At 40.3% G+C, this 25538-nt stretch overlaps 2 protein-coding genes across 8 annotated transcripts in view; both read left to right on the top strand.

Moving 5' to 3' along the window:
* The first annotated feature begins 2331 nt into the window (after positions 1-2331).
* asmt2 (acetylserotonin O-methyltransferase 2) lies at positions 2332-11065 on the top strand. The gene is made up of 9 exons (XM_034858957.1): positions 2332-2586; positions 2675-2759; positions 4258-4432; positions 5820-5949; positions 6872-6940; positions 7029-7147; positions 8615-8752; positions 9710-9832; positions 10736-11065. The coding sequence occupies exons 1-9, from the start codon at positions 2393-2395 to the stop codon at positions 10945-10947; spliced, it is 1245 nt and encodes a 414-aa protein (XP_034714848.1). The 5' UTR covers positions 2332-2392; the 3' UTR covers positions 10948-11065.
* Positions 11066-14557: 3492 nt separating this feature from the next.
* Positions 14558-25538, top strand: part of jade1 (jade family PHD finger 1) — a 13333-nt gene continuing 2352 nt past the window's right edge. For 2 of the 7 annotated variants that reach the window (XM_034858542.1, XM_034858538.1), the window contains exons 1-11: positions 14558-14725; positions 17332-17414; positions 17757-17891; positions 18335-18402; positions 19374-19531; positions 20563-20747; positions 21841-22052; positions 22548-22715; positions 23386-23502; positions 23764-24360; positions 25226-25343. In XM_034858542.1, coding sequence (XP_034714433.1) covers positions 17366-17414; positions 17757-17891; positions 18335-18402; positions 19374-19531; positions 20563-20747; positions 21841-22052; positions 22548-22715; positions 23386-23502; positions 23764-24360; positions 25226-25343 — 1807 coding nt within the window. In that variant the 5' untranslated portion in view covers positions 14558-14725; positions 17332-17365. Of the gene's footprint in view, positions 14726-14816; positions 15374-15752; positions 16289-17331; positions 17415-17756; positions 17892-18334; positions 18403-19373; positions 19532-20562; positions 20748-21840; positions 22053-22547; positions 22716-23385; positions 23503-23763; positions 24361-25225; positions 25344-25538 lie in introns of those variants that run through there. The other 5 variants (XM_034858541.1, XM_034858540.1, XM_034858543.1 and 2 more) reach the window with 5 other exon arrangements.

The raw sequence follows: 25538 nt of genomic DNA, 5'->3' as shown, positions 1-25538 counted from the left end.
CCCCCCCCCCTTAGACTCGGTCCCCTGGACTTTTAAGAAGGCGTACGTTCTGTCAGTCGTCCACACACAGACTGTAATATTTCCCCACTTCACAAACTTTGTAAATAGATCGTATGAATTACTCAGTGTTACTGCCATATTTATGTAGTTGATGAACTCCATACATGTATAATGCTATGTCCTATTGGCCAAAACCCCCATGGTTTGTGTTCTTTTTTTTTTTTTCTGAAGTTATTTTTAAACGTTGGTAAATTTCCCAAAAAGGGGAGGGGGGAGGGGGGGGGAAACTGTTTTTGCGATTTTTGATATCTTTTTTTTTTTTGTTCGGAGACGTTGCTTATCTTGTAAATATATCTATCGTTTTATTAAAGCATGTGCAACAACACAGTCAGCTATGCCAAATTCCCACCATGTCATGTATTTAAATGGTGTGTGTGTGTCTGCGTGTGTGTGTGTGTGTGTGTGCGTGTGGATGTATCGGCGTGTGTCTGCGTGACAGAAGCAGGAAGGGATTTGTTCATGCATAATAAATCGATTTGGTTAATAATTGAAGATTTCTGGAATTTATTTGCTTTTAGAGGCAGCGTGATTGAATCACTACCAGGAAATAGTTTTATGGTACATTCAAGTGTTTGATATTAAAGTGCCCATATTATAAAAAAGTCCCTTTCTGGGATTTGGGGTGTCTGTGTTGAGTGGGATCCGGTTTCTGAATGTCCTCTGTCTTCAGTCTCCAGGTGAGCTGTTCAACATCTGCACGGCTTTCTACGACATTAGCCGAGACGAGGTGGCTAACTGTAGCATGCTAGCTCGTTCTCAATGTTCACACTAGTTGACCGTAATCTCCAGAAGAACTACTTCCTGTCCCTGAGGTGCCCCTCGTATAGAAGAAGTCTCCCAGCTAATCCTGCCTTGGACTGACCAAAGCTGGAGAAAGAGTTATCTAGCTGATGGGATCTTACCGAGCTACTGAGCATGTGCAGCTCCCAACAAAGATATGATAGAAGTGAGATGTCTCACTCTGGAGCTAAAACAGAGACCCAAACACACAGGGGGAAAACAGGATCTGCAGCAACAAAAATATGGTGTTTTTTGAAAATGAAACGTATTCTGGTACAACCTCAAAATACAATTATGAACCTGACAATGAGCAGAATATGGGCACTTTAAGAGTCTCTGTTTCAAGGCTGTTGAGCTACAAAGGAAAATACAAAGGTGCAGATGTGTGCCATTTATTTTTTTAGAAGATACAAACGCATAAAACTCATCACATTATTATAGATTATTTCCGTAATTACTACATTTTCCGTGAGGTAGAGTACTGCTGAGTATTTACAAAGAAAAATGTGGTAAAGACAAGCATGCAGTGTTCAGTGGTGGAATGTCACTAAGTACAGTACATTTAGTCAAGTACTGTACTTATGTACATATGTCGAGGTACTTTACTTGAGTCTTGTCATTTCTTTTAATGCCACTTTCTACTTCTACTCATTTCAGAGAGAAATATTCTACTTTTTACTCCACTATATTCATCTGACAGTTTTAGTTCTAAAATGGGAGGATTTTTCTGCATTGAGTACTTTTACTTTTAATACTTCCATTACATTTTCTTACCCAATTGGTTTATTTACATTTTAGCGTATTATTTCAACAGTTGCACATTTTGTTTTCCCATCCTTTATATGTTCAAATATTTTTTATTTTATTTCATTTTATTCCTATTATTATTATTTCATGTATATTGCATGCATGTAGATTCATTTAACTTTATATTCTGTGCTGTGTGAGTGATTTTGCTGCTGTAACAACGTAATTTCCCATTTTTCTTGGGATCAATAAATATCTATTTATCTATCTATCTATCTATGAAACTTCCATACTGTTACTTGAGTCATATTTTCAATGAGCAATGTTTACTTGTAGCAGAGTATTTGTACAGTGTGGTATTAGTACTTATACTAATTTAAAGGGGAATACTTCTTCCACCGCTGGTGTTGAAACTAACAGAAGGTTCTAGTAAGATAATGGCTTTCCTGCATATCTTCCGACAGCAGCGCTGGGAAAAAGAAAATCAGGAAGAACATGTTCATCAACGTACAGGCTGCTTCATGGCAAACCTCTGGCCAGATGATGAAGAGCATAACGGAGATAATAAGAAGGAGGAGAAAAGTTCAACTGGAAACCAAAAACGCATCACTAGAGAAGAGAGGAGTGCTTTAGGCATCTGGCATCAACACAGCCCAACAGCGCCCCCACGTGTGCCGCGGTTGATCCCGGAACTGCACCACCACACTTTTTTTTTTTTTTTGTGTGTGTGTGTGTTTGTGTGTGTTATCGGCCATCACAGCAGTGAAAAGCCGACTAGGGCCACTTTAAGATCGCGCAGTCAGGGATGCGTTTTACCCGCTGGTCGACCATTTCAGTGCATCAACGACAGCAGCCCCTGAACGCAGCACCGACGCACCGACATCTTGGCCGTTTTGGGCTGGAAACAAACAACCAACAAAACCACCGCGGGAAAAAAAACTCCTCCGTCTTCCCCACAGGGTCGACTCATCTCGGCATCTCCCCAGCCAACAACATCGGGTGAGTGATGGTCCAAAAGACATTCATACAAACCAAACGTCCATGGATTCCTTCACTTATCAAATTCTCTGTTTGGGTTCGGGTGCAGGACAATGGCAGAGCATCTGTCCCAGAGTGAGCTGGACTACCCTTTCAAACTTCTGGAGTATTTCAACGGCTTCAGGGTGTCAAAGGTAACTTCTTTTATTTCATTTTTTTTTTTTAGCTTAGAAGATAAGATAGTAAGTCTCCAAAGGGAAATTAGTTTTGGAGCTTTACAAAGACAACACAAAATACAGAAAATGGACATATCTCAACAGAAGCTCTCATGCAACACAACACATGCTTTCATATTCATTAGACAGTATATAGTAAGCCCATTAACTCCTTTCCTTGGCTCTTTGTTGCTGAGCAACCCTGTCGGCTGCCCTGTTCTCTGCGATGAGTGCAGCACAGCCCTTACACAACGAGATTGCACAACATTGCACAAATAACACATTGCACAAACATAATGCACAACTCCAATATCCTAGTATTGGACAATAACACAATGCACAAATCCATTAGGCTATGTATTCACAAATGACGTGATGCACAACCCAAATTTCATACAAATTGCACAACTAACATATTGCACACCCCCAGTAGACTATGAATTGCACAAGTAACATATTGCACAACCCCAATAGCATACAAGTTGCACAATTTACATATGAAATTCTGGGTGAAGTATGTGGGTCGGATTTAAACTATTTTGTGCCTGTCTAATACTCTTAAATTGTCTGGGGGGGACAGATGGTTTTTGACCCCCATAGTCTTCATAGCTGTCTGAACCTGGCGGGCAATCTGGGATTTGGACTGACTGTCAGGTTACAATACCAGGCTGTGATACTGTATTTTAGAATACTCTAGTATTGCATGATAGAACAACAACGTGATTTTTTTGTTCGGCTCCATACACTCTAAGTCTTTGTAGAAAATGCATCCTCTGATGAAGTCTGGAACACAGAGTATTCACGTGGTCCTTCCAGCTGGGTGCGTTATTGATACGTACACCAACGTACCTGGAAGAGCTAACCTGAGTAAATGGTAACTTACTACAGGCCTGGTGGTCTAGGTCCTTTGGATCTTGCATTAGAAATGACACCATTATCCTCTCAAGACGTCCCATCCTAATGAATGTCGGTGCTACAGGCCTGAAATCACCCTTCACCTTTAGACAAGCTTTTGTAAGTACACGTGTAATTACTGAAGTATTTCACAGGCTTGTGAGTATTTCATCTAGCCCACTGGTCTTCTTAGTACATGACAATCAATCTGACTTCCTGAGGCTCTATCACCAGCCTTGCGTCCAGCTCTGTCTCTCTTTCAGCTAAGGGGACCACTAAGGTCTATATAAAAGAGACTTCAGATACAGTATTAGGGGACCACTAAGGTCTATATAAAAGAAACTTCAGATACAGTATTAGGAGACCACTAAGGTCTATATAAAAGAGACTTCAGATACAGTATTAGGGGACCACTAAGGTCTATATAAAAGAGACTTCAGATACAGTATTAGGGGACCAATGAGGTCTATATAAAAGTCAGTAGAATTAATAATAATTAGATAATTTAGTTTGTAGCGGTGGACTGACAGGCTTGACCTTAAAGCTACGATGCTAACATGGCAGACAATCTATGTGCCTCCAGGTGATATTTTCAGCCTGTGAGCTGGGAGTCTTTGACCTCCTGCTAAGGTCCCAGGAGCCTCTGAGTGCCCAGCATGTAGCCCGGGAGCTCAGCACCAGCGTGGACGGGATGGAGCGGCTGCTGGCCGCGCTGGTGGGCATCGAGATCCTGGAGGTGGAGACCACGGACGGGACAGGTGAGGGGGAAGGGGACGAGGTAATAATGTGATAGATTGTTTGTCAATGCAGACTACATAGGGCCAAAGGTATGTGGACACCCGAGCCAACCAAGGGTATACCTGTGAATGCATTGGGCAACTTAATGAATGCAACTCTTCTCTGTGGTCAACTGTGGGAAACCCAGATGTCGGAGCTACCTTGAACACACCACCAAGGCAGAGATTTTAAAGGATAAACCTGGTGATATTATATATATTTCTTATTGTCAACGAATCCCAAAATAAAAAGACCAAAGCACACAATAAGTGGACAACAACAGGTATTTTATTCTTGTGTGCCATGACGCTTTGCTGTTAATTTAACCCAGCAGTAAAGTGAGTGGGGGTATTTCTGTTAAAACATCACTTTTAATAATTATTTCCCTTAAATCCCCCTCAGAAAAAAGCCAACTCTCTGCATTACTGTTACTGCACACACTGGAGAAAGTGCGTAGGATTTAGTGACATCTAATGGTGAGGTTGCAGATTGCAACCATCTGTACACCTAGTCCCTCACCCCTTTCTTTTCTAAGCACGTGGTAGAACCTACGGTGGCCTTCAGGTAACCGAAAAATGCAAAAGGCCCAATCTTGAGCCGGTGTTTGGTTTGTCCATTCTGGGCTACTGTAGAAGCATGGCGGTGCAAAATGGCGGGCTCCTTTGAAGAGGATCTGCTCCATAGAAATGGAGTCAGGGCTCATTCTAAGCTAACATTCTTAGTTTCAGGTGATAATGCAATAATTATGAATATGATGTTCCAATTCTGTCAATAGATCCCCCTAAAATGCTACACACTGCTCCTATGAGGGCTGCAACTGTCTATCATTTTGTCTAAATAGCTTCAGGAAATTATGAAATAAATCAGAATCAGAAAAACTTTATTGATCCCCAAAGGGAAACTCTGTGTTGCAGTTGCACAAATAGTAGAAATATCAGAGTAGAAATGTAAATAAAGAAATGTAAGGGTTGTGGATATGTACGGTATTTACGTAGTTAAAGGAATTTTATGATACAGTATTTACATAATTAACATAAGCCACTATAAGTCCAATGGGACATCATAAATTTGGTTTGGACCATTAGTCCAAAACCCAAAGATATACATATAGTTCACTATCATATGTGTGTATAAATATATGTATATATCATATTTTAGAAGCTGGAACTGGAGAATGTTTGGAATTTTGGTTTGAAAAATGACTAAAATGGTCATAATCCTTTATCCGACCAATCGTTTTGGTTCAGGCAAACAGACACTAACACACCTGGAGTGCATCTGCATGCATGGCTGCTGTTGATACCTGTGGGGAACTGATGACTGATGATGAGGATTTAGAGTGTGAAAGTGCTTTTCTGGTTACAACAGCTTTGTACAGCAGCACCGACGTGGCCAATCTGTACCTGGCAAAAGGCAGCGGCAAGTCTCTTCATGACATGATCATCTACCAATCCCAGACCATCTACCCGCTGTGGAACAACATGGTGGACGCCGTCAGGTTAGTGGCTTCCAATGAGACCCCTATTCTACTGAATAGAGAGGCTGTGTTAACCCTTTCAGTCCCAGGCCCAAAACTGCTGATTTCTTTCTTTTTTGTTTTTCTTATTATCTTAAAGTGCTCATATTATGCTTCTTGGCATTTTCTCTTTCTTTTATTGTGCTATATGTGTGTTTTGTGCACGTTATAGGTTTACAAAGTGAAAAAGCCCAAAATCAGACAAACGTTTGTCACGTTATAATGCTCACTCTGCTTCTGACTGGCTAGTAGTCCTTACCTAGGTACTGTCAGGACACGCCCTCATACTCCCCTTCTGACTGGCTAGTAGTCCTTACCAAGGTACTGCCAGGGCCCTCATATTCTGCTTCTGACTGGCTAGTAGTCCTTATCTAGGTACTATTAGGAAACGCCCTCATACACTGCTTCTGACTGGCTAGTAGTCCTTACCTAGGTACTGCACACATGTGACCACCAACAGAGAGACTCTGTAGCTAAAACAAGAGCTCAACACACAGGGTGAAAAGAGGAGCTGCAGCAATTTGCAGTACAACAAATACATGGTGTTTTCTAAAAATGTAACCATGTAAATCTATTCTGATCTGATCTGGGCCAGACAGACAACAAAGATAGAAATCATATCACAACCATACAGGGAGAGTAGTACACAGCTGTTAAAACATAATAAAATATATGACACACTGGTACTGAACCATCTCTAAGGACCAGGGCTATTCATATGTTGATTGACAGTAACCTAGACCAATCGCAGAAGGTAGCAGGAGACCCCCTCGTTATTAATCAGATAAGTAACAAATTATATTCTAAGTGCAACATATTCTACAGACGGAAACTAAGAGCAAACATTTCAATTCTCGGCATTTTCTCAAGTGCAAACAGAAGTGTGTTATTTCCCACCACGCAGGGAGGGGAAGAATCAGAACGAAAAGACCTTCGGCCTTCCACCAGAAGATATTTTCCAAGCTATTTACAGGTTGGTGTCGATTTTGTTGCTTCACGTGCCTACATTATGTAACTTCTGAAATCTTTTGACTTTTATGATTATGAACTTTTCCACCCAGATCAGAGGAGGAGAGGCTGAAGTTCATGGGTCTGATGAACTCCTCGTGGGTTCTCGACGGACACGACATTGTGACGGCGTTCAACCTCTCCTGCTTTCAGGAGATAGTAGATCTTGGAGGTTAGAGGCTCGATTCCCTTTATGAATATTTGTATATTTATTTATGTTTAAAAGTTTTGTTCGCATTATTGATCATGAAACAATGTGTCCAGTGTGACCAAATGGAAATGATAAAATGGCACACAAAAAAAATCAAATAAATCATTCTAATAGGAATGCTTTTGACTAAATTATAATAAAATGCATTAAATAGGCAAAGGAATGACATATGTTCACGGACACCACCAAAGATCAAAATATTGTTTTTAAAGTGCCCATATTCTGCTAATTTTCAGATTCAGAAGTGTATTTTGAGGTTGTACCAGAATAGGTTTCCATCGTTTTGTTTTCAAAAAACACCATCTTTTTGTTGCTGCAGATCCTGTTTTCACCCTGTGTGCTTGGGTCTCTGTTTTAGCTACAGAGTGAGACATCTCACTTCTATACTATCTTTGTTGGGAGCTGGACATGCTCAGTAGCTCGGTAAGATCCCATCAGCTAGATAACTCTTTCTCCAGCTTTGGTCAGTCCAAGGAAGGATCAGCTGGGGGACTTCTTCTAGACGAGGGGCACCTCAGGGACAGGAAGTAGTTCCTCTGGAGATTATGGTCAACTAGTGGCTGTTGCAGCAGTGTTTTGCAGAGATGACAAACACTTCCTGTACTCAAGTAGAAGTACAGATACTTGTGATGAACAATACTCTGGCAAAACAAGTACTGATTTAACATCTTTACTCAATAAAAGTAACAAAGTACAGGCTTGGAAATGTACTTAAAGTATAAAAGTAAAAGTAGTAAAAAATGTCATTTGCAAAATGACATTTTTATACACCACCATTGCAACCACACATATTACTGTGTGCAAGCTGAGAAACCTCAGTGGACATGAAAAAAGGCTTTTTTTATCCCATTGGCTACATTTTAAATGTCTGCCAATTGCATAAAACATCACTCATTATCCTCCTAGCTAGTCTTCTTTTTCTTTTCTCTGATAGACAACCTTTACTACAAAACTAAAATAACGAGCCAGTTTTGTAAATTGTAAGTAGTAAAAGTAAAAAGTTGCAGAAAAAATAAATAGTAAAAATATCTGATAAAATCTACTTGAGTACAGTAACGTTTCTTTCCGTCTCTGGTGTTTTGCCATTGAGAGTGAGCTAGCATGCTAGCTACTAGCATGCTACAGTTAGCCACCTCGTCTCTAGTGACGTAGAAAGCCGTGCATATGTTGAACAGCTCACCCGGAGACTAAAGACAGAGGACATTCAGAAACCAGGTCTCACTCAAAACACCATGGATAGTGTTTTTTCCAAGTTTGTATCCATTTGGAAGCACCAGGGACACCAAATAACACCCCAAATCCCTGAAAAAGTCATTTTTTGATAATATGGGCACTTTAATGAATTCATTAGACTTGTATTTCCCCCTGTTATTTAACAGTTAAGAAAGTGAATTCCTGTTGACATTATTCTGTCTGAATAACTCCCAGGATGCACCGGTGCTCTGGCCCGGGAGATGGCCAAGGCTTACCCGTCGTCCTCCGTCACCGTGTTGGACCTCCCGCAGATCGTAGAAACGGCTCAGAAACATTTCTCTCAGGAGAACGACACGGTGCTATTTCAGAGTGGTGAGCCTCATTCAGCCCTGATTAGACCTCATTCAAGAGTAGAGTTCTTTTGGAGGCTGTAGTTTGGGAGAAGTGTTTCTAATAATCCTTACACCTCAGATTGAGCATATCATAATCGCCTCTCTCTATTTTTTTTAATATATATTATTAATCCCGCAATTGGAAATTTCAATGTTTTCACTCGGCTGTTATTACACACACAGGCGTGAATTACACACACATGCTCAGTACCTATACATGCACTGAATAGAGAGAGATCAGAGTAGGAGTGTGTGTGTGTGTGTGTGGGGGGGGGGGGGGGAATGAACTGGCACTGGAGGTGAACTGGAGGTGAACTGGCACCTCTCCAGCTACCAGTCTGTTTGGGGACTTGAACCAGCAACCCTCCGGTTCTCAACCCTCCAGATTGTTCTACTGCCCCCCCCCCCCCTCAAACATACAATAACAATACAATTCAACATATAAATTGTTTTTAAATTGTTAAATGTAATTGTTTCTATGGAGGTTGCCACTTATTAAGCCCCTTGGAGGGTTTTTCGGCAATCGTCCATCACATCTTTTTTTGGGTAATACATAATACTGTCTTAATGTTTTTTTAGTGAAAATAAAATAAATCAAATCAAATCAAATAAATAAAAAAAATCAACAGCAGCACAAACTTCAATTCAATTCAATGTTATTTATAGTATCAATTCATAACAAGGGTTATCTCGAGACACTTTAAAGATAGAGGAGGTCTAGACCACACTCCAGAATTTACAAGGACCCAACAGTTCTAGCAGTTCCCTCCAGAGCAAGACTTCAGCCTCCAAACTGACCAGACAGTTAAAAACAGACCTTAGAACCCCCGTGAAGGATTCATTGCAGGAATATTTTATTTTTTACCACGGTGTTCCCTAACAAAGTGGCAGCTGACAGTGGATTTAAAAAAAGGTTGTGTTGTCCATGTACACGCAGGAGATTTCTTCAGCGGTGAAATCCCTCCTGCTGACCTCTACGTTCTGGCCAGAATCCTTCATGACTGGCCTGAAGAGAAGGGCCTCACGCTGCTGAGGAAGATCTATGACACATGCAAACCAGGTGGGTTTTTCAATAAACCAGAGCATGTTTTTCTCCTATCCCAGAATGCTGTGTGGACTCGCCAGACCCTCCTCCGCAGCTCCGTGGAGGAAGGTCTGGCAGTGCAAGACTAGTAAAAGAGTAAACGGCCCTAATCAGCTGATAATAGAAAGCAGGAGAAGACGTACCATAAGAGAGTCCTCCCGGCTGAATTCACGCTAAGCTTCGTGTGATGATGGTGAACATGTCACCTCATCTCTCTAGCTTTTTACTTGTTGAAACAAGGGTTCCATGTAGGGTAGGGTACCAAAACCCCGTTCCACTAGGGAACTTAAAATTGCCATATTTCTCTCTGGGCTCTGGTTAGCATACCAACTCAACATCTATTTGTTAAAGGTGCACTTGGAGTTCCCGCATGGTCACTTCTGGTGACAGGAAACAAGCTTACACAAGCTTACCCTCCCCCCCCCCCATGTTTCTGTAACTGTCACCAACCCCCACCCCCTCCCCTAAACATCTTGTCCGATTGGCTGGAGTGGTTTGTTGTATTTTGGTGCACAGCCTGTGCCTCTAGTGTTTGTCGACCCTTGTGTTGTCTTGTTAATTCTCGTTGAATTATTATTGTAGTTGTGTGTTAGGTGACTTGGGTTTACTTATTATATATTTAAGTACTTTAAAACATGAATATAGTGTTAAATGTAAATCATTTTAAATATTTTAAAAACTATAAAAAAGCCTTTCTTTGATTCCTTTTTCATTTTTTTTAAGAATCAGTTTAGGAATCAGAATCGTTTTAAAAGTACTAGTCTGGCGTCGTAATAATCCAAACGGTACCCAACCCTACTTCCATGGCAACATGACACATTGTTATTGTTCAATTTCCCAGCCTGTGTGTGTGTGTGTGTGTGTGTTTGTCACTGGCAGGCGGCGGCGTCCTCCTGGTGGAAGCCATGCTGTTTGAGAACAGACGAGGGCCCGTCATGGCTCAGATCTTCTCCCTCAACATGCTGGTGCAAACCTCGGGCCGGGAGCGCCCCCCATCCGAGTACATCCGCATCCTCAACCAGACCGGCTTCCACAACGTTCAGGTGTGCCGGACCGGCAAGTCCTACGACGCCATCCTGGCCATCAGATGAGCTCAGGGCAGTCCAGAGGCGCCCCTCAAAGTCTGGGGGTAGTAAAGAAAGGTGATCTGGGACTTTCAAGGCCTCGGAAAGGTTTGGAGGTGGACCTAAAACATATTAGACTCTGAAAGTAAGCTCTCAGTGCACATGGATCCCCAGTAGGGCTGCACAATTAATCACAATTTTATCGAAATCTCAAAATGGACTAATACAATATAGAAATCTCAGGGGGGAGCATCTTTGCCAAAATCACACTATAACAATTTTAATATTGTAAAAAAATATAATATCATAAAAATGAGAATAATAATAATACAAAAATGATCATGTCTTTTAACATTGTGAATCCTTTTGCAATTGCGATATCAGTCAATATAATGATAATTATATCATTTTTGTGATGAATACTAGCCCCTATAGGTAATATATTTCTGCTCCTTTGTAAAAAAAATAAAAAAATAAAAATAAAGTACAATCAATTCGGGTTAAAGGAATAGTTTGACATTTTGGGAAATACTCTAAAGATTTTAGCTTCGTGTTTTTCTTTCTGCTAAAAGACTCTCATGTCTGTACGCTAAATATGAAGCCACAGCCTGCAGTCAGTCTGTTAGCTTAGCTTAGCATAAAGACTGGAAACAAGTGGAAAGCGCTAGCCTGAATAACATGTCATGTTATTACAACGCAACCAATACAGTATTTGGTACGGGATCATTATAATATTTTTTTTTTTTAAGAATTGTGGTACGTTTACAGATTGAACAGTGTTTTAAAGCAAAATGATTTTTTTGTACTTTGTTTCTTTTTTATTGACATGCTCAAAAATACCACAATATATATCATATTCCAAAAAAAAAGAGAAACCACTTATTGATAGATTTGGGATAGCTTTTTTTTCATGATGAAAAACTCAAAAATCCCACTGTAATCATTGTAAAAACTTGTTCAAAACAGATGTTTTAGGCAACAGCGTTGTCAGTTTGCACCCTGTTGAAGGAAGTCTTCCCAAAATGTCTGTGTATATTCATTTTTTCACAATTATTTTTGAAGTCAAAAACACCAAAAGTAACAACACCAACCTTGTTGCCATGAACCATGTACATATTTTTAAATACGTTGTGTATATTGTCCATGAACGGTAAAAACATCCATAAAACAAAGAAGAGGGGAGGCAAAGCAACCGCCATGTTCATAATTTCAAAGAATATGTTCTCCATTTTGTCCGACTCGCAAAGCATAAATCCTTTCTCCGTCTTAGAAGAATCTCCAGTGTAAGCTGTAGTGTAGGAAGATAGAACTTGTTATGCAGTAAAAAAAATAGCTTTAAAAAATACAGACTTTTGTGTATGATGTGATATTGTGGGGCTGTGTTCCTGGCTTTCCTGTGATGAGTTCAGGTTCCCTCTCAGACTGCATGTAAACCCCAGACTCTGCAGAGCAAACCTCCGTTTACCTCCATTATTCCTCCACTGGTGTTAAAAAGTTCTTTATTTTTTTATTTTTGGACTGTTGTGTGACCTTCTAGTTGAATAGAAATCACTTGTTGTTGTTTTTATGAGCTGTTTTTATTGGTATTTATTGCATTTCAACATCTCGTGCTTACAACAGAAAGTAATTTACATCTTCTCAGCTCTAAATAAGTACTGGAAATGTCACATATTGAATATTTATTACAGAACAATGTAATCAGAATCAGAGTTATTGGCCAGGTTAGTGCAAACAAACAAATAATTTGACTCCGCTTAGCTATTCAATTCCAACACTCCCTTACATAGGCTCCGATTTAGGTTTTTCTCCATGGGTGCTCATGGGTGCATCGCCCTTAGAAACAAAAGTAGTCAAAAAATGTTCGCATTTCAGAACCTTAGGAAAAGGACAAATGCCTATTAACTCAATAATAAAGCCGTGAAATATCTTTCAATCAATCAATACCACCTGTCTGGTAGCCTAGCAACATAACAAATTACAATAGGACACTCCACCAACTGCAATATTTCATTTAAATGAATGTAGCCAGTAAATATTGTTGAGTATGCGGTATAACAATACAATAGAATATACTAAAAATATACAATAATAATTGAAGAGAGTGAAGGAATAGTGCAAAATCAGTATATAATCAATATAGTCTGAGATTTAAGATTTAAATATAAATATAGTGGAAGGCAGTTCAGCACAGTGGTGGAATATTAATAACAATTATGTAATTGGAAAAGGTGCATTTTCCTTTTTTGTGATTTGTCCCAGATGATGAGCCTATGCAAAATGTCATGATAGAAAAATGTTGAAATCTGTATATATATATATATATATATATATATATATATATATATATATATATATATATATATATATATATATATATATATATATATATATGATCAGCACACGGTTGTGTAGGCTTGTTTCCTGTCCTCTTATCATTCCACGTGTGGGCAGCATGCATCCTGCAGATAACTCCCAGACATACACTACATCTACTTAGTTATTTCTAAATAGTTCATTCAATAAAACAAAAACTATATTTAAAAGCAACGTGCATGTGTTAAAAGCCACCAGGTGATGGATTTTGACAATGCAGTTGTCTTTCTATTGGTGCCGGGGTTTTTATGTTACATTGGTTTGTTAAAGGACAACTAACGAACAATGACATATTCTTTTTTATGTATTGCAATCCTAACAATAAAAAAGTAAATACACCCGGAAGTGTGCATTTGACATCGGTTTTTCCAAATATATTTCCATTATATGTTTAGGGGATGATTTGCTGTAGTCTGCAACCCTGTCAGTAGAATATTTTATAAGGTTGAATTGTCTTAACTTGTAGCTTTGTAAGAAAAATGGTTGTCAAAGGGTTAATATAACATTTCTGGAATTTTCTAACTAAATATAGGCTATTTCCTTCTTTTAAATTCTAGTTGTTGGTGTTCTGTCTCTTTAATAGATAGTGTACTTTCCATTTACAGTATGGTACTTTACATAAAAGGAGTCAATGGGACAGCTGCGTCATGCAATGATGTTCACATTATTCGTTTGTTAATTTTAATTTTAATCTAGAACATTAGTGTTCTAGATTAAAATTAGCTTAGCATAATGTGATGATAACCCATTATCACATTTTTGTTTTGTCACAAAAATGTGATAATGGGTTATCATCACATAATATAAGTTAGATAAAAACGTGACAGTAATAAAATTAAAAAAATATATTGCAGGGGACATTTGAGGATGCATACTATGGAAAATGCACATATATATAATTATGTTTATAAGCCACATACCAGGTTATTACTTATTATTTATAATACATACTTATAAATAAGTTATAACAAAAAATCTTTAAAGCAGTAGTTATATGGCTTTTTGACGAATTTCAATGATTTTACAGTATTTTATTTCAGTAATAAAGGAATTAGGCTTTCTGTTTTTCCACCTACAAATATGGATATGTTTCTTTCCCATATAAATTACTGTATCCATTAAAGAAGACATGTGGCTGTTAAGATTTTCCATATAAAATAAGACATTACGCTGAATATGGGAATAATGTGATTGGAAACATTGTAAAACATATTTTCCAGCATTAATAGCAGCAGGATTATTAGTACCGGGGCCGGTTGGGGTTTCTGCCGCCCTCCAGCGGCGCACAGGCGCAGCAACAGCCCGGCTGGGTAACCTCCTCCCCGGCCGCCGCTCTGTGTTTGTGTATGTGGAATGCGGGTCAAGCGGAACTCACGGCTGTGCGCTTCACATCAAACTCAAAACACCGGCTTTCATCGGCCTGACGTGCTCTGTATGTACCGTCCAATTTATTTTCAAATACACACTGGTTTAATTCGTGTCCATATCTAAAAGAATGTTCTTAACGGGCTATTTGAACGAGTTAATATTTCTAGTATGTTCGCAATAGCAGTCCACTAGGAAAACGCGACATCGTCATTTAAAATGGCGCCAAAGGTTAACCTCAGCCAGTGGATCGCTGGTAAATCTACAACACTGTCCACTTTGCTGCTGGTTAGCAACATAAATAGCACAACAACACTATCGTATTAGTTAATTTGCAGCGTTCACGGTTGTGTTCGCATTGATTTAAAGTAGTTTGAATCAATTATTGACCCTTAACCTTTGACAGATAGGTGGCTGGGGACTGATTGATAATACGAGAGCAGCATGTAAGCAGCGCTGGCTAATGCTAAATGCCAACTACATTACATACGTGTAGCCCTCAGCTAACAAGCTAGCCAGTGTTGCTAATGCTGCATTCAAGGGATGTCGAAAGAATCGAACAAATTTATTTCAGTCTGCGAAAATTCACGTCAATGCCCTCTCAACTCGGAACAACAACTCAAAAAGTCGGCGAAAGTTTTGCATTACAGGATTTACCGATTTGGCGTGACATTACGCTGTAACAAGGCGGACAAAAGTAATTGTGAGGTTAATGGTAAGACTTTTTATTTTAATTCAGTTTTGCTTGCCTGGACTCCATGATGGAAGTTAACGTTAATTTGCAATATGGTATTAGGTTGTTGTAACCGGTTGTTATAGTAAGTTGCTCTCCACGTAGGGTGACATATTAGTTTGAAAAGTTGTTAATAAGCATTAACCCTAATAACAAGTCAAGTGTATATTTCTGTGGATTTAGGAAACTACTTTCCCAACGGGGTAATGGGAAAATCCGAGGAGCACATGATGGCAACATAATCACCAACGTCAGCTAAATGTAGCTAATGTGCAGAGTAGAAAACATGTATTTAAGCGTAAACCCTTCTTGAACCAGTCTCTGTTTCAATTTTTTGCAGAAGGTAAACGGGAGTAGCGGAACATTTTGAAAAAAACAGAACAGTTATCATAAACATTTCCACTCGATGGTGTGGGTGGGCCCCCATGTTGCATAATAACGGTTGTGGGGAGATTAGCGCTGGCTAACGTTAGCCACCTAGCATTAGCAGTGTGATTTAAATAATGCAACGCTATGTGGTTTGATTTAAAGCCATTAAGTTCATGTCGTAAAAACACAATATTGCCTTACGCGTGTTACCATGTTGCCGGGTAACCACCAGCTAGTTTAGCCTGCGAGCTAAAGTTAGCTGCTAACGTTACTTTCTGTTGCATGTTTGCTGGAAGAAGGGGCGTAGCTATCATGCTGTTAGCCTAGCCAGTTAAATTAGGAATATCACATTTTCCCCCTTGTGCATACTATCAGCTATCCCTGAGATACTTCCACCTGTCGGGAGTTTTAGAGCCCCTGCTTATGTTTTTATCATGCAAGCTAAATTCGTAGCAACGTAAATGGCGTTGTTTCCTGTCTGTGTTGCATGTGGTTACTTCTTGTTATCATCGCTGAACAGTGACTGTGGTATGTAATGTTGTACACATCCTTAGCTGCAGGGTTGGTTTGCTGTCAGAGCAAAAAGGAAACGGTGGAAAAGTGAAATTATTATATATAACTTTACTGTTTCTCTCTGATATCGACCTGCTTAAATCCATTTTTATGGTCTGGAGTCTTGTTGATACATGAGCTTCAAGTTTTCAGAATTGTATGCAAAGTTCAAGTTTGTGTCCACAATGTAGAAAAATCAGTCATATAAGATTTTTTTTTGTATACCCAGTTCGTATAACTGCAACTTCAAATATATAAATATTGAAATACTTTCATCAGTCACTATTGTGTTACATCGTTCAGTAACATTTAGGGATATTTATTTAAATGAAAAAAAAACGAGAATACAGTTTTATATTAGAAAAATTCCAGAAATGCGTAACAAAACAAACAGATTTCCCTAACATTAGTTATTTGTGTTCTCACTAAAATAATATGATAATAGTTTGTTTTATTGCCAGAACAGATGAACATCAAAATATAATAAACCTCTGATAAATACAATGTATAACAATACAAAGTTAAGATATGAAACTTAAAGTCCTTTGAACAAAAACACAATAACAAGAAATAATCAGTGTTGCCAACAGAAACGTTGTAGAGCGTCCTTTGGTGGACAAACTATAAATGAATAACTTAAAAAAAACATTTTTTTTTTAATAAGTTATTATAAATGCTGATGCCTAATCTTGGCCCATATCACTCGAGCTCTACTTTACATTGGCACATTAACGATCTTCAACAGCAGTGTGAGTACTCCACTGTGTCATGAGTATGCTTTTATACATGATGGAAACTAACTAATGTGTATAGGTATAACTCTGCATTAATGCCATGCCCTCTAACTTTGAGTCTATTGCTCATTAAGTATGTCAGTGATTAAGTAGATTAGGTGCGAACATTGTGCTATAGCATCTGGTCAGACTTTATTTCCCAAATGTTCATATCAAAGCTGGATATCTTGTGGCTTGTCATCAGTCCCCTTCTGTAACTTAACCTCCTGCCTGGTTTGTGTTAAGCGTACCTACGCCAGAGCTCCGCAGACAGACGACGATGAAGAGAAGCAGGCACCCCAGCAGCAGTGATGACTCCGACAATGGAAGTAAGCAAAATATTGTTTCCGCTGACTCGTTCTTACCAAGTCCAAATATAGATCTGAATGAGGTCAATCTCTCTGCTGCTTTCCTTAATTTGCTGCACAGGAAATGGCAGCTTGTATCCATAAAGACCGCAAATTGTAATTTTGAGATAATGAAGATAGTATTTCATTTTTGTTTTTGTGTGTAAATGTCATTTTTGTCAGCCAAGTACATTTTCTAGCCATTACAAATAGCCTTTTCCTATTGGCTTTACGTTTTTTTTGTCAAAGTAGTTGTCCCTTCCCTGAAAATGTATCTTTCATCTCGTTACTGTCAGTGTCAGTAAATGTATACTTCATGTTCAGCAAGGAAATCAAGACAGAGAAAAGGAAAGAAGGGCGGCAGATGGACCAAGATTAAGGAAAAGAGAAAGAAGACCTACAGTCTGAGAGACAGGAGACAGAATAGGGACACTTGGACGTTTAACTACATCCTGGCAGGTCAGACAGACAGGCTTGAATGTGACATCAGCGAACAAATTCAGAAACTTCTTGTAGCGTTTGTGTCATCGTTCAAATACTCTCAAATGGGTGGGGTTCTACCACGTTATATAAAATGTTGTGGTAAGTTGTTAATTGCGGAAAACCAAAGTGTAGATGCTTCCATGTGATTGTTTGGGTTTCCATGTTATCCAATCCATCTGACGGGCCATCTGCTATAACAACAAACCCAAAGCTCTTACGGAAAATTGCTTTTAGCCCAGGTCCGATTCAGGGTTTTGTTAGGTAAACAATCTTTTAGGATTTTTAGTTTCAACATGTAAAGAGAATGATGGCTTTGTTGTGAAATCCAAACCTTCTGCATAAGGCGTGGTTGTTTATTTAAGCATCAGAAACAGAAAAAGAAGAAATGAGACATTTAACACCCTGTTATGTTCCTCCAGGTAATTCCACCTGCTGGTCCCAACATTCATCACAGCCCAGGAGGGGGACTGGGCAGAAACCCTCCGAGGTACGTCTGGCTGAACTCTTAATCACGTTTTAGGATGATAAGAATTTAATGAACATGTGTATAAGCCATAATTGAAGAACTATCCTCTGCTCTTATGTTTTAGTGCGTTTTCTTTTCATGTTTCATTTGTATTAACTCAGGAAAAATCACACTACAAACATGATTTAAGGAAAAAATTTATATTAAAACACGTCTTTATTTGTCACATTCAACGTGGAAGATTGCACATAAGTGCAATCTTCCACGTTGTACAGTGTACTGCTGTTATCTGTGGACTTGGTCTCTGCAGGCAACTGTACACTCCCTCTGACCACCAGCCAATCAGATCAAAACAAAACAGTGACTCAGGCCTAAGTAGGATTGTGATTGGCTTGGTTATGCCTGGCTATGTGTAGTGGTAGATTTTTAATTTTTTTTTATAACATTAGAACTTGAGCTTTAGGATGATTGATGTATAAATTGTTTCAGATTAAATCATTAATGCTGATAAACCAGTGTTGTGGCTGTATGACTACTGAAGAGAATATGTGATAGTATGTCAGAAAAAACTAAATAAATATGACCCCCCTCACAGGCTAGAATTATTCACTGTTGCAACTAGGGCTGCACAATATATATTTAATTTTTATTTCAACTGCCGCAATAATCACTGCATATGACCAAAGACGCTCAGAGATTCTTTGTGCGTAGTTGAAAGAAAATATCAGCAGAAAACTGCACTATAAGATGAAACTGTTATTCTTTTCATGGTTCAATGTTTAATTTGTTCAATAAAAAAATACTGTTGTATTTTAGCAGATTACTGAAATCAGCAAAACTGAGTACACTTTAACATGTTTTTATTTATCCCAAGTTATATCTGTAATTTGATAAACAATGTTACTGCATGTTTTCCTCTCATCCTGCAGCCCTACTTTGAACAGTGCTTGCAGTGAAGCGTACTGACTTCTGTTTTTATGCGCCTGTCGCAGGTTTTCAGGACCGACCTGATTACCGCCATGAAGGTGCATGACTCGTACCAGCTGAACCCGGAGGACTACTACATCCTGGCCGACCCGTGGAGGCAGGAGTGGGAGAAGGGCGTCCAGGTCCCCGTCAGCCCCCAGTCCATCCCGCAGCCTGTCGCCAGGTAGGATTGGGCATCCAGAACCCATTCCTACTTGGAATCGTTTCAGAAATTTTGATTCCAGTGGAATAGTTTCTTTATTGATTTGGTTTCAAATCCAATCTTCAGTTCCATATTTAACATGCGCAAGTTTTGGTTTCCATAGCAGCCAGTTGCTTGTTGTTTTGCAGCCATGAAGCGGCGCTCTAGTGTGGATTTATTTTAAGTTGAAAAAGCTCTGATAAACTGCAACCCACCAATGCATCAAAATAAAACTTTCCTCTTATTGAAATAGCATGTGACCCATTTCAACCCCACCCTGCAAAGAATTGGAAAATCAAATATTGATAACAACTGGAATCCAAAAGAAGAATTGCAATACATATAAGAATCGTTAAAATCCAAACGATGCCCAACCTTAGTCACAGGGTTGACCCTGGTCCGGTCCACAATTGGGAATGTAGGAGAGGTGAGATGTCACTTCTTTGTGTAAAGACGGCTGCTTGTGTTACAGGCGGCAAGTCTTTAAAAACCTTCAAATGCTCATTCATTAATGACTGACTCACTGAGGAAAATGTAACAGCCAGATACTTCCTAATGTCTAATCATGGACACATTTGCTCTTTGGTTGAATTACAATTGTATAAATGTCCAAGCACCCCAACGTGTTGACGAGACAGATTTTGTGTGTAGAAAATGGATAAATGTTTTTATTGTGATCACTCTTTTTTTTTTTTTTTTTTTTTTTTAAGACCCAGACATTTGTTCTTGCACCTTGTGATGATCTTTCCTCTAAAAAGAATTGTTGAGATTTTGTTAAAAATCACAGGAAGGATGTAGAGAGTATTTGTGGAAGCCTAATTTATGCTAAAATGCTGCTCATTTGACATACATACATTTGTTCATATGTATTGTGCATGTGTGTGAGAAGCACTCTGCAAATGCATGATTTAAAAGTTCTATAAAGTGCTTAGAAAATGGATGGATGGATAATTGAAAGTACCATACTGTAAATGCAGGACAGTGAACTGACACGTATGCTCGCATCTCTGCAGGGTGCTGGCTGAGAAAGGAAAGGAGGTCATGTTCATCAGGCCGAAGAAGTTGATCCGGACGTCTGGCACCGAGGCGCTGGGCTACGTGGACATCCGGACGCTGGCGGAGGGGATGTGCCGCTACGACCTGAACGACGAGGACGTGGCCTGGCTGCAGACCGCCAACGAGGAGTTTGCAGAGATGGGTGAGTCCCAAAAGGGATGTCGGGGCCCGGTTCAGACCAAAAATTCTGAACCGCCCCGTCTCAGCTCAAATAAAACCGGCTGTGACTTAGTTGGTCCAGTCATAGCGAAGTCATTTAGTAAAGTCAGATACAATAAAAATAATCAATCTATTTTCATTTCTGTTACAAACGGAGGCTCTACAAGAGATGTAAAACATGTTTATTCTGATTCATCACTGGAAATGTAACGGTAGCAGGCATCTCACTATCCCTAACGTTGTCCACATTCATATTTAGAACCAACAAATTACATATATTTGGCAACAAAAAACCTAGACGTCGGAAGTTAGGGCGGAAGTACAAAGAGTCATTGCTATGGAGATGATACACCGTCTCTGTGTGACCTGGCCGGTTTTAGAGCGAAAGGGAAGTGTAAAGTATCAGATTTCTTACTTTCACCCTCTCCGCTTCGCTTCATCTTCTCCTCCAGCTGGAGACTCTGCTTATGCAACATGTTTTGAGTTTTCTTTTTGGGCTGCTCGTGTTGCTGCGACGTTGTTGTCTACAGTTGAGCTCTGTCTTTGGTGTCTTTTCAGTTTGATGACTCACAGAGTAACCTTTTGTATTAGTGCTGTCAAATGTTTAAAATATTTAATTGCGATTAATCACACATTTTATCTATTCTAAGTGTCCCTTCATGTCTTTTTGTCCCCATGATTTTGTCTCATTTTAATGTTCTCATCAACACAGAGAAGGGGATTGGCTCACTTTATGCAAATGTTTTTTTTGTTGAAAACCATCCACTCAAAACGTAACGTTACTACTCTTTGGCCGGCTCGCAAGCCCAAACGCCGTGTGTGTGGCGTGCCTGCTGTTGTTTTGTTTCTGGTCCAGCTATATCCGATGGGTGTTGTAGTTTTTCTAACGTTACTAGTTGTGCCGACAGCATGTGAAATGTGAAATTCAACAAGTTTCTCATGTCCCAGAGTAGCGTAGGATGCAATATTGAAATCAGGAAACTGGACTTTTCTGGAGGAGGTTGGGCCATTTCACGACAACTAAAGAAACCTTGTGACAAACAAGCGAGTAAACCTTTTACTCCCGGCTTTTGCAGCGATGGCGCCGCTGGACGAGATCACTATGGAGCGCGCGATGGAGGAGTTTGAGCGCCGCTGCCACGAGAACATGACGCACGCCATGGAGACGGAGGAGGGGCTGGGCATCGAGTACGACGAGGACGTGGTGTGTGACGTCTGCCGCTCGCCTGACGGGGAGGACAACAACGAGATGGTGTTCTGCGACAAGTGCAACATCTGTGTCCACCAGGTCAGAGGTCAACACACGCACAGGCCTTTTTAAAGGAGTAATGAGAGTTAATGAGTGTGATAGTGCTGTAGTCGAGACCACCTTAACCAAGACCCGACTGAGACAAGACCAAGACTTTGAGGGATCGAGAGCAAGACTAGACCAAGACCAGACCAAATAACTGTCAAACAACTGAAACTAAATCCCTGAAGTATACAATATCAACTAGCTAATACGTATAGCTAATATTTGCTACGTTTCTGAAGAATTGTGATACAGCGGCAGATTGAAAATGATAGCTTGCTATCTTTGCTAGACTTGGCTTACCTAGCACACAAACTGCTGTGTTTTTCCTTTAAAAAAAGCAAAATAAAAACGACTCATCTTAAATGTCAGATCAGCTGTTTGCTGTGGTTTCATCTGACACACATGCACACACACACTCTCTCTGTGTCTTCTTGTGTTGCTGCTGTATTGATTTCCAGTTTTTCCCCCTGTGTTTGTGTTTCTCATCAGGCGTGTTACGGCATCCAGAAAGTCCCAAAGGGCAGCTGGCTGTGCCGGATCTGTGCCCTCGGCATCCTGCCCAAGTGCCAGTTGTGTCCCAAGAAGGGGGGGGCCATGAAGCCCACCCGAAGCGGAACCAAGTGGGTCCACGTAAGCTGTGCCTTGTGGATTCCAGAGGTGAAGATAACATTTCATTTTTTTTCCTCTCTCTGTTTTTTAACCCAAATAATTACATTCATTCTTCCTGTCTTCGACACAGTATTACAGTACTGTGTGGATCTTTAAAAAAAAGTTAGAATAGAACTAATTTAACTTTGTATAGGAACAGCAATAGAAATCATGTTTAAGGACAATTCCAGTTTATAATCCCTGATGTATGTTGTGTATGGATATGATGAATGTTAATGCTGACATTGACCTCCATCTGATTATTCCCACAAAGTTCATTCATCACATTGGTAACTTGCATTGCAGTTGAAAAAAATGATCAGTCACTGCCACTGAAAAATGAATAATCATGCATCACGTGCTTATATCAACTTTAACAATTTTATAAAAAAAAGAAATGACAATCATTTTTACAGTCCAAAATACAGCTTAAAACTAGAAGCTGGTAGGCTGTCTCTCCTGTTATTTATAAAATAATCAAAGACTTTTCTGCCTGAAAAGTAAAGTAAAATGTAGATTTTTCCTGATTACAGCCTTAAATGGTAGCCTTCAAGTTGTCAAAAATGACATATGACTTATTGCGTGGAAATGTAAACATCTACGACTCTGGTAAATGAGTCAGCGCCACCTGTCCCGCGCTGACCCCCGTGTCATGTTCCATGTTAAATGTGCTGTGCAGGTGAGCATCGGGAATCCAGAGAAGATGGAGCCCATCACCAACGTGTCCCACATTCCTAGCAACAGATGGGCTCTGATCTGCTGCCTGTGCAAAGAGAAGGCCGGAGCGTGTATACAGGTAGAGTCACCGCTCACGTTTCACCCGTACACGAGACATTTAATGAGCCGACGCGTGGAAGAATAACTCAGACTGAAGTTGGATATGTCCTCAGTGATGTGTCCCTCTGCATTTCACAACCAAACAAATTAAACTGTAAAGACTGCTGCCTAGAGTTATCCTGTTGTATGGATATGGGACACAGCTATAGACTTGTATATAACTTATAATCATATGGGACTGTGTGTTTTTGTATGTTTACCCGTGTCACGTCTGCTGTAGTGCTCTGCAAAAAACTGCCGGACCGCCTTCCACGTGACGTGCGGCCTCCACGCCAGCCTCGAAATGAACACCATTCTCACCGAGGACGACGAGGTCAAGTTCAAGTCCTACTGCCCCAAACACTCGGGGCTGGAGGGCGCCGAGTCCAGGGAGCGAGACTCTGGGGGAGAGGAGGAGAGGGAGAGCGCCAGAGACAAGAAGGGCAAGAGGAGAGGCAGGGTCAGAGGGGAGGAAGACGCCGCCGCCTCCTCTTCCTATGTGGCCCCGCAGCTGGCCGCCAGAGCGCCCAGCGACCTGCAGGCGCTCGCCTGCCGCCAGCAGGAAAAGCGAGTCAGCCTCCGCAAGCTGAAGCTGCAGGAGATGGAGGAAGAGTTCTACCAGTTTGTGGAGGTGGAGGAGGTGGCCGCCCACCTGAAGGTGGCGTCCGAGGCGGTGGACTTCCTGTACCAGTACTGGAAACTCAAGCGCAAAGCCAACTTCAACCAGCCGCTGCTCACGCCCAAGAAGGACGAGGAGGACAGCCTGGCGCGCCGCGAGCACGAGGTGCTGCTGCGCCGCCTGCAGCTCTTCACACATCTGCGCCAGGACCTGGAGAGGGTAGGTTTCCACTTCCCCCGCTCCAGAGTTAAAAGAGGCCGTGAGACGAGAAGGGGAACGCCGGTGGAAAGAAATTAAAAATAAATTCTGAACATGGTGGAAAGGTTTGCTTCTTTGTAGATAAGATTTCTTCACGTTACAGCAGTGCAAGAGTCAGGATAGAGGTAGGAAATAGTGCAGTACATATTCATAAACTTCATGGCAAAAGTTGTATAGATTATAATGCAAATCCAAAATCCGAGTGTTGAGATTACTGGAGAACAGCAGCGTTCACCTGCAGTCCCGTTAAAAATTGGCTAAATGTGAAATGAAAAGCCAGTTTTTATGCTCCGATATGGTCAAAAATGAATTATCATTAAAAAAAAAAGGACTGGGGAAATGTGGATATTGTGAACAAAATTCAAAATAAACCCATTTATGTTATATAAATGGAGTTTTGCAAATATTGTTAGTCCATTACCCCAAGTCCTTATGAATAACTATTAAAAAATTATTTTGGTGTGTATGCTGTATATTAGAAAAATAAATAGGTTACAGTATGATTCAGGAATACAATATGCAAAGACATGGAAGTATACCCAAAATAATACATGTGCAATAGAAATGGAATAGAACATGATGATATAATCTTAAATGTGCTCTTGAAAATGTTGGAAAATAGTGAGAAATGCCCAAAATTCCACTTTTAACCAGAGTTAAAGGAGGCTGATGTGTAAGCTGTTTAAAATATCAAATAAAAATATAAAACGGAGAAAAGCAGCATGTCGGCTCCTCTGAGCAGCTGGACTCGGTGTGCTCCGGCGTTGGAGATTATGAATCTAATCTAACTTTCTGACGGTCTAAAGAAGGTGTTTTTGCCCTGCAGGTGCGGAACCTGACCTACATGGTGACCCGCAGGGAGAAAATGAAGCGCTCGCTGTGGAGAGTCCAGGAGCAGATCTTCCAGCACCAGGTCCAACTGGTGGACCGCGAGCTGCTCACGGGTGAGTCAGCCGCGCCCGTCATCATGTTACTTAAGCTCCGCCCATCAGTGTTCCCTTTAGGGAATATTGCACAGGAGTTGGATATTAAAGGTCACATGACATGGTGCTCTTTGGATGCTTTTATATAGACCTTAGTGGTCCCCTAATACTGTATCTGAAGTCTTTTTTATATAGACCTTAGTGGTCCCCTAATAC

This window comes from Etheostoma cragini, chromosome 20, assembly GCF_013103735.1.
Source record: "Etheostoma cragini isolate CJK2018 chromosome 20, CSU_Ecrag_1.0, whole genome shotgun sequence".
NCBI classification, from domain to species: Eukaryota; Metazoa; Chordata; class Actinopteri; order Perciformes; family Percidae; genus Etheostoma; species Etheostoma cragini.
The sequence above is the reverse complement of the archived record's forward strand: the minus strand, read 5'-3'. Positions and strand labels throughout refer to the sequence as shown.

What these genes read in the sequence shown, in the direction of transcription:
- asmt2 (XM_034858957.1), top strand. Translation starts at nt 2,393, where the DNA reads ATGCGTTTTACCCGCTGGTCGACCATTTCAGTGCATCAACGACAGCAG. An exon ending in ACGGCTTCAGGGTGTCAAAG is followed by an intron (nt 2,760 to 4,257) that starts GTAACTTCTTTT and finishes ATGTGCCTCCAG; the next exon opens with GTGATATTTTCAGCCTGTGA. An exon ending in GGAGACCACGGACGGGACAG is followed by an intron (nt 4,433 to 5,819) that starts GTGAGGGGGAAG and finishes TGGTTACAACAG; the next exon opens with CTTTGTACAGCAGCACCGAC.